Consider the following 14,457-nt stretch of genomic DNA (forward strand, 5'->3'; position numbering starts at 1 on the left):
CATGTTAATTGTCTCTAGAATGAGTGTTCTAAGGTGTGATTTCTGTCTTTGAATCACTTAATAATATATTTAGAAACTGATCTATTTATGAATAAAATGGTAGACTGCCCAAATACTAGGTTTCCATTGACCTTAAACTTCAACCAACATGGTTTCATATTAAAAACTGAATCGCTTTAATTTTTCGAATTATCACAGTAAAGTTTACTTTAAATTTAAATTACTCCTTAGAACGGTCATCAGAAATTTATTAGACATTTAGTTATTATGTGTGATAATACAGGCAACTCTCTGGAAAATCCATTTGAATTTGGCAAATTCTTATGCGGTCCGTGCTATTTTTTCAATTTTTTTTTATATCTCGTCCAAATTTCAATCAATTGTCAAGGTCAATCCAAGGAATAACATATCTCTCAGATCAGAGTAATAATAAAGTTCCCGATATAGTCTTGGAGCAGTTGCTGCTTCTTTATTTTTAAATAATACATTAATTAAAATGACTATTACCTAGGTCAGGCAATATACAAAAATACTTTTTCAAACTTACTTTTATTATTAAAGCCTCATTCACATGATGAAAAATTGCATAAGAAAAAATACATAAACCGAAATAGAGCAATCTGATTGGCTGAAGCTTACGCACTTTTGCATAGAAATTTTTCATAAAGATAATTTTATTTCTAAATTTAATTCCCAACTATTTCCAATTTCAAATCAAATGCGCACGCGATAAAAATTAACTGTCAAATTTTCGCAGTTAACAAACAGTAAACGTAATTTCTTACTTGTTACAACTGGTGAGAGATTTTCCCCGAGATTCTGCGGCTCACTCCGGATGCGATGCTGACACCACACAAGCTTCCTTCAAAATCAATTCCGGACATTTCAATTCTTGAGTTCTCGTGGAAAAACAGCACTTCTATTGTTGGAGTGGTTCTTCCATGTTTTGGTGATGGTCCTGTCCTGACACATCTCAAACCTGAGTCTTTCTGTACAAATGCACACACATTTCACCAAGATATCACACACGAGGGCAATGCTTGGAATACTCTCTGCCCAAATATTCTGTATTTTTCTCTCCGTGAATTTTTACTCACGAAACAAACAAATTTGCTTCACGCGCACCGCACAATTGATTTGACAGCTGATTTTTGTCGAGCGCGCATTTGATTTGAAATTGGGAACAGTTGTGAATTAAATTGAGAATTACAAAGTAAAATTTCTCATACAAATTTTCATCATGTGAATCCAGCTTACAGTAAAAATGCCGGATAGGGAAGAGTGAGGCAAATTAGGAAACTGATTTTTTTCAATACTTATTTTACTAAACATTTATGAGCTATATTTAGTTTAACGTTCAACAAATTTCTTAAAAGGTTGGGCTTTTACAACCCCTTCAGGGTTACACTCCATCCGATTGATATCCTTTTTTTCACATAGCAATTTCATTACTTTTCTTCATGCAGAACTACAAAAAGTGTAGAATTTCTATACACTCAGATTTTATGATCTCATTTTTTGATCGTGCCGCATTATGCTAAAAAACCATGCGACATGTTTATGGCCGTTTAGCTGAATTACCCAAAAAACTTTTAGCCGGATCGCCTAAATAGGTCAAGCATATTCCAAATGCGGAAGTAGAATTTATATGAAATCTTGAGGGATTTGTGGAAATTATGAAACAGAGAAAAAAGATGTCACATGTTCAATATGATCTGTAAAATAAGATAATACTAATAATAATAATAATAATAATAATGCTAGCACAACATTCCATGAAGATACATGGCCTTCCCGCGAGGGGATTTATAGACATGTATTATTTTTTTTCTTGTACGGGATGAGGTTGTCAGTCCCATGCCCGTGGAATCAAGTGCAGTGAAACTCACTGGATGCAATCCGAACACCTTTAATGCCAGAAAGATTCCTGGTGACCTAAAGGGGATTCGAACCCGGGATACTTTCATCATAGAGCGAGTGCTCTACCACTTGGCCCATTGAGTGCCTTATTCTATATTTTAGATTAATTAAATAAAGAGTTTGATCTATACAGAGAGAAAATAATCGGATACAGAATTATGAAAAATAAGTAAAATAAGATGCGCAGTTATAAAAATGGGAATTGTAGTAAAAGAATTGTTCAGTTAGGTGGAGAAGTTCGGACTGTATAAGTGAAATAGTCTTTAATAAATAAATAAATAAATATAGAAATAAATAAAAATGTGAAATGAAAAGTGGTTAACCTGGTCAACCCTAGTGAAAATGTATTTACTGAAGGATATGTCAAAGTCTCATGATTATTGTGTTCCTGCTGGACTAAAGGTGTTCTCTATAGCCGCCGTGATACTGTAGTGTCGCCGGGTCACAACAGTGCTATTGAAAAATATATACAGTAAACTCTCTCAAATTTGGGCATATAGGACCGAAATGTCAGCCGAATTAGACAGAAATTCGGGCGACAAACTTTTTGAAATGCAACGATTTTTATTCATGTGCATATAGATATTAAGTTTACACACTCATATATAATTCGTAAATTGCATGAAAATCCCTCAATAATGCAAAATCACATCAAAACTAAGACAAACCATGCCAAATTTGAGCATATTTCATTCATTTGATAATCATAATCAAACTTGAAAAATGACAACAAACTTTTTTCAAATGTAACCGCTGCCCGAATTTAAAAGTAGCCCGATCTTAAAAGAGCCGAATTTGCGAGATTCTAGTACAATATAGCTCCCTATCAATCTGACTCGACATTCTTCAACTTTGACTATACTGAATTAGAAAAGTTCATATTTTTATATTTCGGGAAAGACATGAAATCATAATATGCTGCCCCACCCTACCCTATTCACAAATTTGCCTAAAAATTCGCGCACTGCGTCTTGTATTCAGCTCCAAATCAGATTTTTCAATGTTTCGAGGTGATTTCAATAACTCACCTACAATAACCTGATCCAGACATCACCGGCTTCAACTTAAATCGATTGATAAAAGTGAGCAATAAAATCAAAGTACAAAATGGGCTTAGGTCAGGATTCTACCATCTAACTTCAATTACTTTTGCATTCAACGAGTGAGAAATGATACCCCTAAGTTAGGCGCCTTCTTTGAGACAGAAGACTACGAAAGACAATCTGGCACAAGTGTGCAAAAGGGGGCGAGATTTAATATTTGATACGACTAGAAGCCATATAAAAGTACATTCTTTTCCAGACTTAATTTTTTCTCCAAAGTAAACCGAACTGCCACTTAAATTCCATTCTAATTTTCAATTTATGACTTTATTATTATTATTTGGAATATCATTTTTTAAAATCAAGAATAGAATAATCATATAGTTTACTAGTGTTTCTTTTCTAATAATCTTCTTTTCAGTTATTTTAAAAATATTTTTGATAAGTTATGTAAGGCGTTTCGTAAAATTCAGCTTTTCTTGACTTGCGCGAATAAAGATGGCACAATGAGTAAAAAGATGCAAAGGTTACAATTCCAATGAGGACTCCTTTCAAGTGCAAAATACTTCTGTTCGTACATTTTCATTGGCTTCCACAGCCAGAAAAATACATTTTCACTCACTCACTACTCAAAAACCATAATTTTTTAATGTGATAAAATTATTGTTAAGGGTTTTATTGAAGACTTATTTATTTGTCTCATATGTTTCTGATATCTAATAGATCATTATAATAATAACTTTGTAATGTATCGAGACATTTGATGAGTTTTAGGTGGATTTCCTCCTGTGGGAGGAAAACCCTACTCGTAGGGTGCATATTTTGAGGAAGAGAAACAACCATACAAGTATTTAAATCCCATCGATCCTTGCGCACCGTCCACCCAGACAAACGGTGTCTGTCACAGTGTTATAGCAAGTCATATGATACGACGACTTTCAGTAAAGGTAAGAGCCGAAATGTCTTCAATTCTTTAACAATATAGTCGATCTATTTTTTATCTGAAAACCAGAAGTTATACACTATAAAAAATTCTTATATTATTTCTCGTGTTTGCATTTCAATGATAATTTCCTTGTTATGTTTTATTTATTCAATTAAAAAAATAAATTTCGAGAAATAGCCAGCTTATAATTTTTTTGGGTAATTTGTGAAAAATACATGTTATACATGTATAACAGACTGATAAAAATTTTCAATTAATGAGGGGGGAGGTGTTTACTCTAAATAAAGTAGTTTCCTCAATATTTCTTCTAAGGCAAAATATATTATCCCACTACTGGCTAACTCTACCTCTGACTAATTTGACCCCGGTTTCCCCTACAGACCAAATTTGATTTTTAAGGGAAACCGAGGCAGAATTAGTCGGGATTAGACAGCGGAATGTTACAATATCCCTTGGAAAGAATATTAAGCAAACGACTGTTGATTGTGATCTTCACTACTGATCATTTTCTATCAAAAATTTTGATGCAGGCGTCATGCATTCTTAATATGAAACATTAGGGGGAAGTGAGTCACTTAAGAAATTAGTTTTTTTCCTATTTTTAAACTGAACTGGACCTTACCATGATATAATTTAGCTCCACAAACCAATTGCGAATAAGGCTGAACCTCATTTAAAAATAGGTGGAAAAAAGTCCAATTTCAAAAGTGATCCAATTCAAAGGTGCCCTACTTCCTCCTAAGAATAGTTTTCAGATGGCTAACAACTTTCTCAAGCTTAACGTTAGAGTAACACTGAATGTGCTATTTTAATGTATTTTGTAATGAGAAAACAATTGTGGTCAGTTAAATATTCCATTTTGGTTAGTAGAAAACGTCAAATCAATCTGAATTAGCTTTAAACTGTATCTGGGATGTTAAAATGATTAATATATTTTTAATTTTTCCTTTTTACTGTTCGAACTCCAAGGAGAGAGCAGTAATCCCTCGATTTTGAGTTATATATATATATATTTCGACTCCTTACCCCACAAGGGATCGTATTTTGGTAGAATTTTGGAAATCTGAAGTTTCGAGTTTTTTGGCGTCACGCTGTTTGTCCGTCTGTCTGCTGTCCGTCCGGCTATCGCCAGCTCTAGAGGCCAAACGGTTAGAGATAGCGACTTAGGATCTAAGGGACACCCCCCCCCCCCATAAGTCGACCCAAGGATCGTTAACATGCCCATTATTTTCCCCCCGCCCCTTCCCTTCCCCTCCAAACCATGTTTTTTGGAATTGCTCGAATACGCATAGTGGGATTTTTTTCATTTTTGGATATGTTTTGGAGATTACCTAGGCGGACATTTCGTTCTTAGACGAAAATACTGTTGAATCATTCCTATTAACGGTTTTTCAAGGTCATAAGTTAAAAAGACACTGGAGAGCGCATTTTTCAACAGAATGGTATCGTATTTGGGCTCGTTGGAAAGGTCTTGGAATTTCCTATAAAACTAAACCAGTTCTAATCGGTTCTGAACCGGTAATGAACCGATTCCTAGCCGATAACTAATTTTTATCTGAAAATTAATTCTATTACTTTTAAAACTATTCTGGGGATATTTTGAGTGATGAATCGGTTCAAATCAGTTGAAAACCGGTAAATGATGTGAAAATACTCTTGAGGTATAGCATCTAAATCTCGAGTTCGAGCATTTCGCAAAGTCTTTAAAAATTTAAATATTTTATTGTTTACTTTAGATCAATTAAAATATTAAATTTTAATGCATAGTTTATATACTTTTATTTTCTTAGTTAAAGAATTTATGTATTAAAGTTGAATTGATATAAATATTCAAGAAAGATTAATTATTAATATATATATTTTAAAATGGTTTGAAGAAATATTAGAAGAAATCTTTGTTTATTTTTGATCAAAATAATATAATTTACACTATGAATTTAATTATATATATTACTGTTCAAAGTAGTTTTTGGGACTGAAATGTTGATTTACTGATTAAGATGAGCAAAACGCCCAATAGGCTCTCAACTCTTCCAACACCACCCCCTTAAGAGGAACTCTTTAGCACCACTAGCGGGTGGTTTAGTGTCACTTGTCGATGTTCCCATTATAAAAGCCTTCAGCCTGTACTCAATCTTCTCAGTTTCGTTTCTTTTGCTCCCCCTGATGGTTCTGTCGCTCCTAACCACTTTTACCTTATGGACACCCTCCCCCAAAAGTGGAGGGCATAATTTTGAGTCAGGAAATTTGTGATTTCTCACAGTTTAAGTATCCTACCAGTCAATTACGGAAGGGATGTGGCGGAGAATTATTTTTGTGTGCTAGAAAATATTCAAATTGTCACAATGCCTAATGCATAATTTAGAAGAATTGAAAGATAGTCGTGGTGGAACTGTAGAAAACTTTCAAAAAATTGGATCAGCACTATCGGCCACCTTCCAATATTTCCCAGATAGAACTTCTCCAAGTTACAATCATATGTGTGAATTTTTAATGAGACAGTCGTCGTGCTCCAAGAATTGTGTGAGAAATGAAACGATTCACCATATGTGGAGGGTGGCGTGCATTATTCAAAAGCAGACATAGGCAATTAATAATTTAAACATCGCCTCTGCCTTCAACTCCAGTTTTTAGAGGAATATGCAAGAAAATTATGCGTATTCACCACGTGCTACCCAGATTTCCGAGAGGACATTATCTATAACATAATGAAGCTTACTGGCGAAAAGTTCTTAGTAAGTGTTTTGACAATATTGAATAAAATATTATAAGTATGTTGTAGATTTATTTTTGAAACATATAAAATTTTATAAAATCTCTTATTGATCACACAGAGTGAGAGAGAATCTAAATGCTATAAATATCTATTTCTCACCTCCGTTTTATATGAGAAGTAATTTTTATTAATTTAACAATATTCTTCTTATAGATTGAAAATAAACATATAGTTTTTTTTCTTATCACTTTCATGATTTTATTTGTTACACAGTTTTAAGACAATTTTCTTCATAATAGACAAATTTAAGTGTCATAATAATAAATAATATTATCACTATTATTGGGAAAAGGTCCTTATAGCGGCCTTGCACATTATCTTTTCTAATGTAAAGGATTTTTAAGCGTTATGACAAATACCTAATACCCAAGAGAAACTTGCTGAATTCCGCTAGATGAAAAATAGTTCACAAACATTTCCTAAACAGAAACTTTACCTACCTGAGGCACTCCACCCTTTCCTAGAGAAAAATTTATGTTACTATCGGGAAAGATTTGATATATAGCGTAATAACAAGATATATTATTTGTGTTTCTTACATATATTTTAATTCAATTTTGAAAAATATTTTAAAATTTTATAATACAAATAAAATATAAAGGGAAAGTGCCCATGCTTCGTACGATCCTAAGCTTCGTAATGACTAAATTTTTATTTTATTTCATTTTTATTTAATTTTTAAATTTTTAACTAAGCCACAAATTTATAGTTTTCTCTGTATAAAAGTATTCTTCTTAGTAATTCATCCTTTACTTCTATAACTTTTATACTGCAAAGTGAATAATAAAATTAAAAATAAATAAATCTGAGAATGATAAGAAGAAAACAATTTAGGCTACAAAATAATTCTTTACAATAAAGTAGTGGCTAAGTGCAAATTGTTTCACGCTGTGTTTGAGTTATATCCAATTATCATCTGGATGTAAAATTTGAGTGAATACTTAAAGGCAGGACAGTTCCAAGAAATTAAAATTTTCTTTTAATATTCAAATTATGTTAAGTAATTAGCATTTTGGTAAGACCAGCTAGCTTTCCTAAGGTATTAATCGTATTGGCCATTTGAAAATATCAAGGTTAATTTTCATACATACCTGAACGACCCCACCCTCCCCAATAACATTGTTATCTTATAAAGTTAAGCCTCGTACATAAAACTTTGAAAATTTCACCAAGCTTTTTTCCATTGTCACTTTTCTTCTGATCTTCATTTTAAAAAGCTGGCAAAATATCTTAGAATTATTATAATTAGAAGTGGATTTCGCAAAAAAAAGACTGCAGCTAGTGCATACTTTTTCAAAAGAAAACGAATTTTATTAGATATAGATTAATGCATTTGTACGCTTTACGGAGTTATTTTAACACTGACTTTGGAATTAACTAAGTAATAATTAATTAGGATAATAACATGTTTCTTAAATATTTGGAGAGTGGTGGGTGGAAAATAAGTCTTGTGTAATGACTCCATTGTCGACTTAGACGAGGAATTCTTCACAAATCCTTCGTAATATTTTTTAACCGTTCCGCGCCTACCTCTTCATATAACCATGATGGTTGAAAATTTCCTATAAAAAACAAAAAATTAAGGGATTCTTATTTGAAAAAAAAAAGAAACGAAAGATATATCACAATCAAGAAATTTTGTCAGAAACTTTGGTAATCGTCTAATCTAAAATAGATTAATTTTAAATCAAATTGATTGAGCCTTTCATAGTTAAATTTATTTTATTTCTTACGTTTATTTATCTAGCGAATTTTTATTTAATAGTCTTGAAGATCAGAGAACAATTTCTTAAATTGCGTTACCTACATACCTCAAGTCAAATTAAGGTGTATAATATTGAGTATTGTATTTAGGGGCAACTGGCGCACCACCAAACACGGGATACCACCAAACACTAATTTTTATTTCTAAACTACTTGGACTATCTCGACCGTTCCTTCAGTGGACAAGCATCCCTATAGTGCCTATAAATTCCTATCGGTCTTATCCTCTGATATCCAATATCCGATTAAAAAATCGCAGTATATGGTGGTACCACGTGTTTGGTGGTGCCCCAGTTTCCCCTAAATTAAGAATATGATATCTTTCAAGAAAAATCCAAAATTAATTCTCATATTATAACATAGCTTAGATTAGTGTAAATGTAAATTAATAATGCATACATCGTCGATATTCTATTCTATATTTAATACATTTAACTTTCATAATTGCATTTTTTATTTTTCAATTTTTTTTTTATTTGAGGCTTGGATTGGACATAGTCCGAACCATTTAGTTCGGAAATATTGCGAAAGGTTATCTAGTAGGGGAAGATTGTGAAGGTTCGTACTAAAAAAGGAGTCCAAGATTTAATATTTTTTACTGAATGCCACACACACCGAATCAATTATATCACTATATCAAAAAAATCTCTTACTTATTGGGTTCATAATTCTGCCTCACAAAATTTCTGGAAGTCCTTGGATTTTCCTCTACAGGAAAATGAAAATGTAGCTGCATTTTTTACGAATGTGTCCGCTTTAACTCTGCTTCGTACCATATTTTCCAACCTCTGTAGGCCTCATTTTCTCCGGAAACATTACACCGGACACAAAAAATTGGGCATCACTACTTAGATGGAACTTTCATCTACTTGTTTTCACCATTTGTAGGAAGTATCACGCATTAAAAAATGAATTTTAAGCTATTTTTCTAACACATGTTTTTTGACACTCGGAAAACCATTTTTGTGCTTCATTCTGACAGCCAGTTAAGTGTGATTCTCTCATAATCACACCTATTGTAATCCTCGGATTTTCTCTAACACTTCCAATTGGTCTTACGGAACATATTTCGGGCATAACTGATTTCGAAAATTAGCAGCCACCAATTTAAAGTGAAATGTGGGAAATTCCATTTTAAAACAAGGAAATTTGAATAAGAAATGCACAAAATGTACCGAAGTGGTAATTAATGAATCACATCTATCATAAGCATATTTAGGCTTACTGTTTGATATGTCATTGATTGACACATTTGACATTAGCAAAACAAAAAAACATCTTGAAAAGTCCTAATTTTTTGGGAAAGAGTGTGTTTTTCTTGAAAAATGATGAATATTTTACTAATTTTTGTAAATTGTTCTAAGGAATTCTTGGATTGGATGAGTCAAATATCCTAGAGTGGCTTACAGGATTTGAGGTGTGGCTCAAAACATTGTGGTAGCCTCAGCGCCAGAGTCGGTAATCGGAATCTCGCTTATTTCCTCTCGATCCAACATTAGAAACAACTTCTCCTGGGATAAGAGATAATGAGAAAGGACAGAAAAATGAAAGATTGCTGGTAGGAAAAGGGTTTTCTTAAAGGTTTGCAATCCAGCGTGGTGTGTGATCATTGCATTGTGATTCTCAGATTCCATGATCAAAGATAACATCCTGAACTTCAAAGAGCTGTTGTAAACTAAACCCTGAAAGTTAGGAGAAAAATACTGAATTGGAGGAACCAAAAGTATTAATGATTATTGAACCGAAAGTAACCTCGTAGAAGAGATTGAAAATACAGTTGGATAAACTACATTCACGAATCGATCTTTCCCAATGCTTTACATCTAAACTTAACCAACATCCTGAAATCTTCATGAAACATCTTCCTGAACATCATGAAATATTTTCACATAAAAATGATATTCAACATTATTTTTATTGAGAAAAAGTGTTCGCTGTGATAACAATCCATTTTACATCCAATTCTGTAACTCAAAATAAGTAAATACAAACCCAAATTTGAGATAATATTGAATAATATACTTTTACAGCTTGTAAGTATTAGCATCTAGGATATTTTTACTTTGAAATTTCTCCCAGAGGTACTTTACGAGGTCGTCCTCGTTTCTTCTGTGGGACTACTGGCAACTCCGTATCAGGCATAATCGTCCTTTTGACACCTCTTGCAGTGCCTTTTTTCTGAATCTTCTTTTGGTCATTTATTTCCTTCTTTTCGTCCTTGATCCGTTTCCTCATAGCCATCTGCTTCTTTCTTTGAAGTTCCGGTGATCCAGTGGCTATAACAGACTGCATTGTTTTATTACGTGTAGATTGGTTTGACTTGCTGGGAGGGGCTGGAAGTGGCCGGAGCACTTCCAAGCCTCCAAATGTAAGCTCAGAATGTTGAGGAACCACATTTAAATTGGATGATTTAGAAAGATCGAATGGACCATCAGCTATAGGGAAAATCTTCTTAGGACCAACTGTTAGCATTTTACAGTCATATGCTTCTTGGCGTGGAGTAGATAAATCTAGAATTTGATCATCGAATGAGATCGACTCCTGCTGTGACACAAAGCTCTGGACGGGAATCATTTTTTCGTTATGCTCTCTATGATGAGGAGGTTCAGGAAAGACCTCTTCCTGGAAGTCTTGAGGGAATCTATCTTGCTCATTGTACTCTGCATATTCTTCACGATGATGAAATTTAGGAATACTTTCTTCATTAATGATTTCAGGAGGAATTCTTACTTGAGTAGTGGCCTCGTGAGAAAATGCGATTTTTGGAATAATTGCTGTTGAAGCCGTTGAAAATGATGAAGTTGATATATTTCCAAGGTTGTCTCCTGACACGCTGCGACAAACTTCCGTCGACGTGGACTCGTACTTAGTTGGCTCAAAGGATGAAAGCAACTTAGCGCTGTTCAAGGGATAAATTCCACTCTTCAAAAACCCTGCCTTGATATTCTTGGATGTCATGCTTTTTCGGAGTGGTTCTGCAGAGAGTCTGGCAATATTACGTAGATTTACTCGATTGCCACCTCCTGCTGATATCCAAGAATCGAAAGCGCTCGCACAGTAGGCCTTAAATGGGCCGAAGACACTGAGATCTAACGGTTGTGTTCGGTGGCTAGTGTGCGGTGGAAGAGTCAGCATGTGTATCCCACTGTCTCTGCAAAATTTTATTGCATCCAGAGACAAGTGGGATGCATGATTGTCAAGAATAAGCAAGATTTCATTATTTGTCGATGCAAAAGTATGATTTTTGAAATGATCAAGGACTTTAAGAAACGTGGGCGAATCCATATATCCTCTATCATTGTAGAATGCGATAGACCCCTCCAGACTACCTTCCATATACTCTGGATGGGTTTTCTTTCTAGGGAAAAGGTAGACTGGAGGAATACTTTCACCAGCCGCATTAACAAATGCGCAAATTGTTATGGATTCCCCTCGTTCTGTCGTGACGCATTTCCCCACTTGTTTAGCTTTTTTATCTGCCAAAACCTTTGGAGGTTGAAGTACAGTACTGAGTCCTGTTTCATCCATATTAAATATTCTGGCAGGCTCAAATTCGTGTTGCTTCATGATTTCTTCCAGATTTTTAAAGAAAATTTCCACATTCGCTCGTGTAAAGCTCGAGTTCCTTGCAATGGAAGTTGCTTCTGGTTTTCGTAGAGAAATTTCGCTAGAAACAAGAAATTCAAATTTTAAGACGAGAATAATGCATTTAAACAAGTTACTAATTCCACCTGTGTCTCTTCAGAAACCAATAGGCCCATGCCTGTCCAGCCTTCTTGTTTATCTCCCAACTTTCCGGAACCTTCTGACCAACGCTGATTGCATATTGGTATGCCAGCTCTCGGGTTGCTTGTAGTGTAAGCCCAAAATTGAGCTTGCAGGCGGCCAATAGATAAGCCACAAGGTTCTTTTCCTGGGTCATGGTGAAAATTTGCCGTGACGCAAATTTGTTTATCATGTCCTTCTTCTTTAACCCCATCATCAGAGACACCTCCTGCGACTCCGGCAATTGCTTTTTAACTATTTGCAGCCTGGAATACAAGGTGGTCTTTGGGATTCCGAACATCACGGAAGCATCTTTGATTCTCAGCCTGTTTGATACAATCTGCTGTAGAGCAACCTGCATAACTTCCTCATCTCTTTCACCTTTAATTCTGTCGTATTTTGTTCTTGATTTTCCCATATTTTCGAAATCAAAAGATTTTTCACAGACAATTTTTTTCACTAATCCAAAACACAATATCCACTGTCAAAGAAAAAAACAACAACAACAACAAATGTCGTAATGTCAATTTTGACAGATTTTTTTACGAAGCAACAAAATTCAATTTTCTAACCTGCAAAGGTGGTACATTTTGTGAATTTTCCTAAACCTACAAAAACGATCTCCTTCGAGCAAAAGATTTTCACGGTAAATATTAACTCTGATAAACCCTCTACAACGTAGAATAGTTGTTTTTTTGAAAAGACACTTGAAGTATGAAAAAATGCATAAAATATTTGACATCAGAATTACGATTTTAGGCCCATTTTTTACTTTTGCTTCTTGAACCCAGGAAAAAAGTCCTAGGCTCCCAAGTTTGTCAGGAAATGTGAGATGTTGGACTAGCTTTGCGAATATATGACTATGGATGAAAATCATTTAGTAACTTGGAAAAAAATCAACTTTTACGAACCTGCGACGTTACGAAAGTGCAAAACCTTCCCCTACACAGTAAAAAAATTTACAAGGATAATCTCTGGTTTGCTTTTGTACCACGATTATTCTTGTAAAGTTACTCAAATTATGTATCTGAGCAAAACGAGTAATCTGAAAATATGTAATTTAAATTTCGTGTAATCGTAAACTGTGTAACTAATAGGGGAGATCGGGGCAGACTTAGCCAGCAAATGATATTATTGTTTGCGTATAATTTGTTAAAAAAAATGTTTCAATTAGACAGATAAATATTTAATTGAATAATAAGTAAGTTAAATACTCTGAATGAATACATAATAGTTTGTTTAATCTTCATTCTAAGAAAAACTGTAACACTCCACAATCTAATACTATACGTGGCTAATCTGCCCCGGTCTCCCCTAATACAAAAAAGCTTTTTTTTTATTTACTTGTAAACATTACTTTAAAATTAAAGCTTTATGGGCCAAAAGGTAATTCATTTGTAGAACACTTAACCATGATAAAAAAAATCAAGGAGTACCCTACTCAGGGTAGTGAAAGCTCCAAAATTATGACATTTTAGGACCCTAAAAGTACGATTCATGTATGTCTGTTATTTATAATACGGCCAAATAAAAAATGTAAATACGACAAAGATACATTCATTGCTGATTTCAAAACCTTTCCAAAAAATCCAAATTTAATCACATCGGTTGAAAAAATGGCCCTTTGAAGTGGTTAATCTTCTACCTTCAAAGATTCAAGATGGCGATTTTTTTAGGTCATAGGTATTTGTGATTGAAATGTTCAAATACCTATATTTGTGAATCAAATGTTGGGTCGACTTATGGGGGGTACCGTACCCCGAAGACCTGAAGTTTATATATCTTACCGTTTGAGTTCGAGTTAGGCTACAAGTTTACACACAGAAGAATAAGTTTTACGAGTATTTTACCAATCCATTACCGATTGTGACCGATGCATCTGAGTTGGAATCGGAAAAACGGCTCAAATTGATTGAAAAATAAGCCTTCTAGAATCGATAGTTAAACTTTGACTTTCAAAAATTAAAGATGGCAATTTTTATAAGGTCACAGGTATGTTGAGACAAAATGTTCACCTGGACCACCTCCAAAACGGGTCCCGGTCAAAATCTCGAAAACTGAAATCCCGAAAGCCAAAATCCCGAATGGGCCAAAATTCTGAAAGCCAAAATCCCGAATTCTTAAAAGTGTCATAGCTACTCCCACGATTGCACCCGCGCTTGTTGGAGGTAAAGGGAAATTTTCTGTATTTTGGGAAATTATTTTACGCATTATCCTCCATATTTCATCCCTTTAGGGATTTT

General features: G+C 34.1%; 1 protein-coding gene across 1 annotated transcript; it reads right to left on the bottom strand.

The window, feature by feature from the left end:
• Positions 1-10,507: 10,507 nt before the first annotated feature.
• LOC129805249 (uncharacterized) lies at positions 10,508-12,726 on the bottom strand. Its single transcript, XM_055853029.1, has 2 exons — positions 12,181-12,726; positions 10,508-12,116 (listed from the first exon to the last, which is right to left on the bottom strand). Exons 1-2 carry the CDS (start codon positions 12,630-12,632, stop codon positions 10,508-10,510), a joined length of 2,061 nt encoding a protein of 686 aa, XP_055709004.1. The 5' UTR covers positions 12,633-12,726.
• Between the last annotated feature and the right edge of the window lie 1,731 nt (positions 12,727-14,457).

Source organism: Phlebotomus papatasi, chromosome 3, assembly GCF_024763615.1.
Source record: "Phlebotomus papatasi isolate M1 chromosome 3, Ppap_2.1, whole genome shotgun sequence".
Classification (NCBI taxonomy): domain Eukaryota; kingdom Metazoa; phylum Arthropoda; class Insecta; order Diptera; family Psychodidae; genus Phlebotomus; species Phlebotomus papatasi.

What these genes read in the sequence shown, in the direction of transcription:
- LOC129805249 (XM_055853029.1), bottom strand. Translation starts at nt 12,632, where the DNA reads ATGGGAAAATCAAGAACAAAATACGACAGAATTAAAGGTGAAAGAGAT. An exon ending in TGGTTTCTGAAGAGACACAG is followed by an intron (nt 12,117 to 12,180) that starts GTGGAATTAGTA and finishes TCTTGTTTCTAG; the next exon opens with CGAAATTTCTCTACGAAAAC.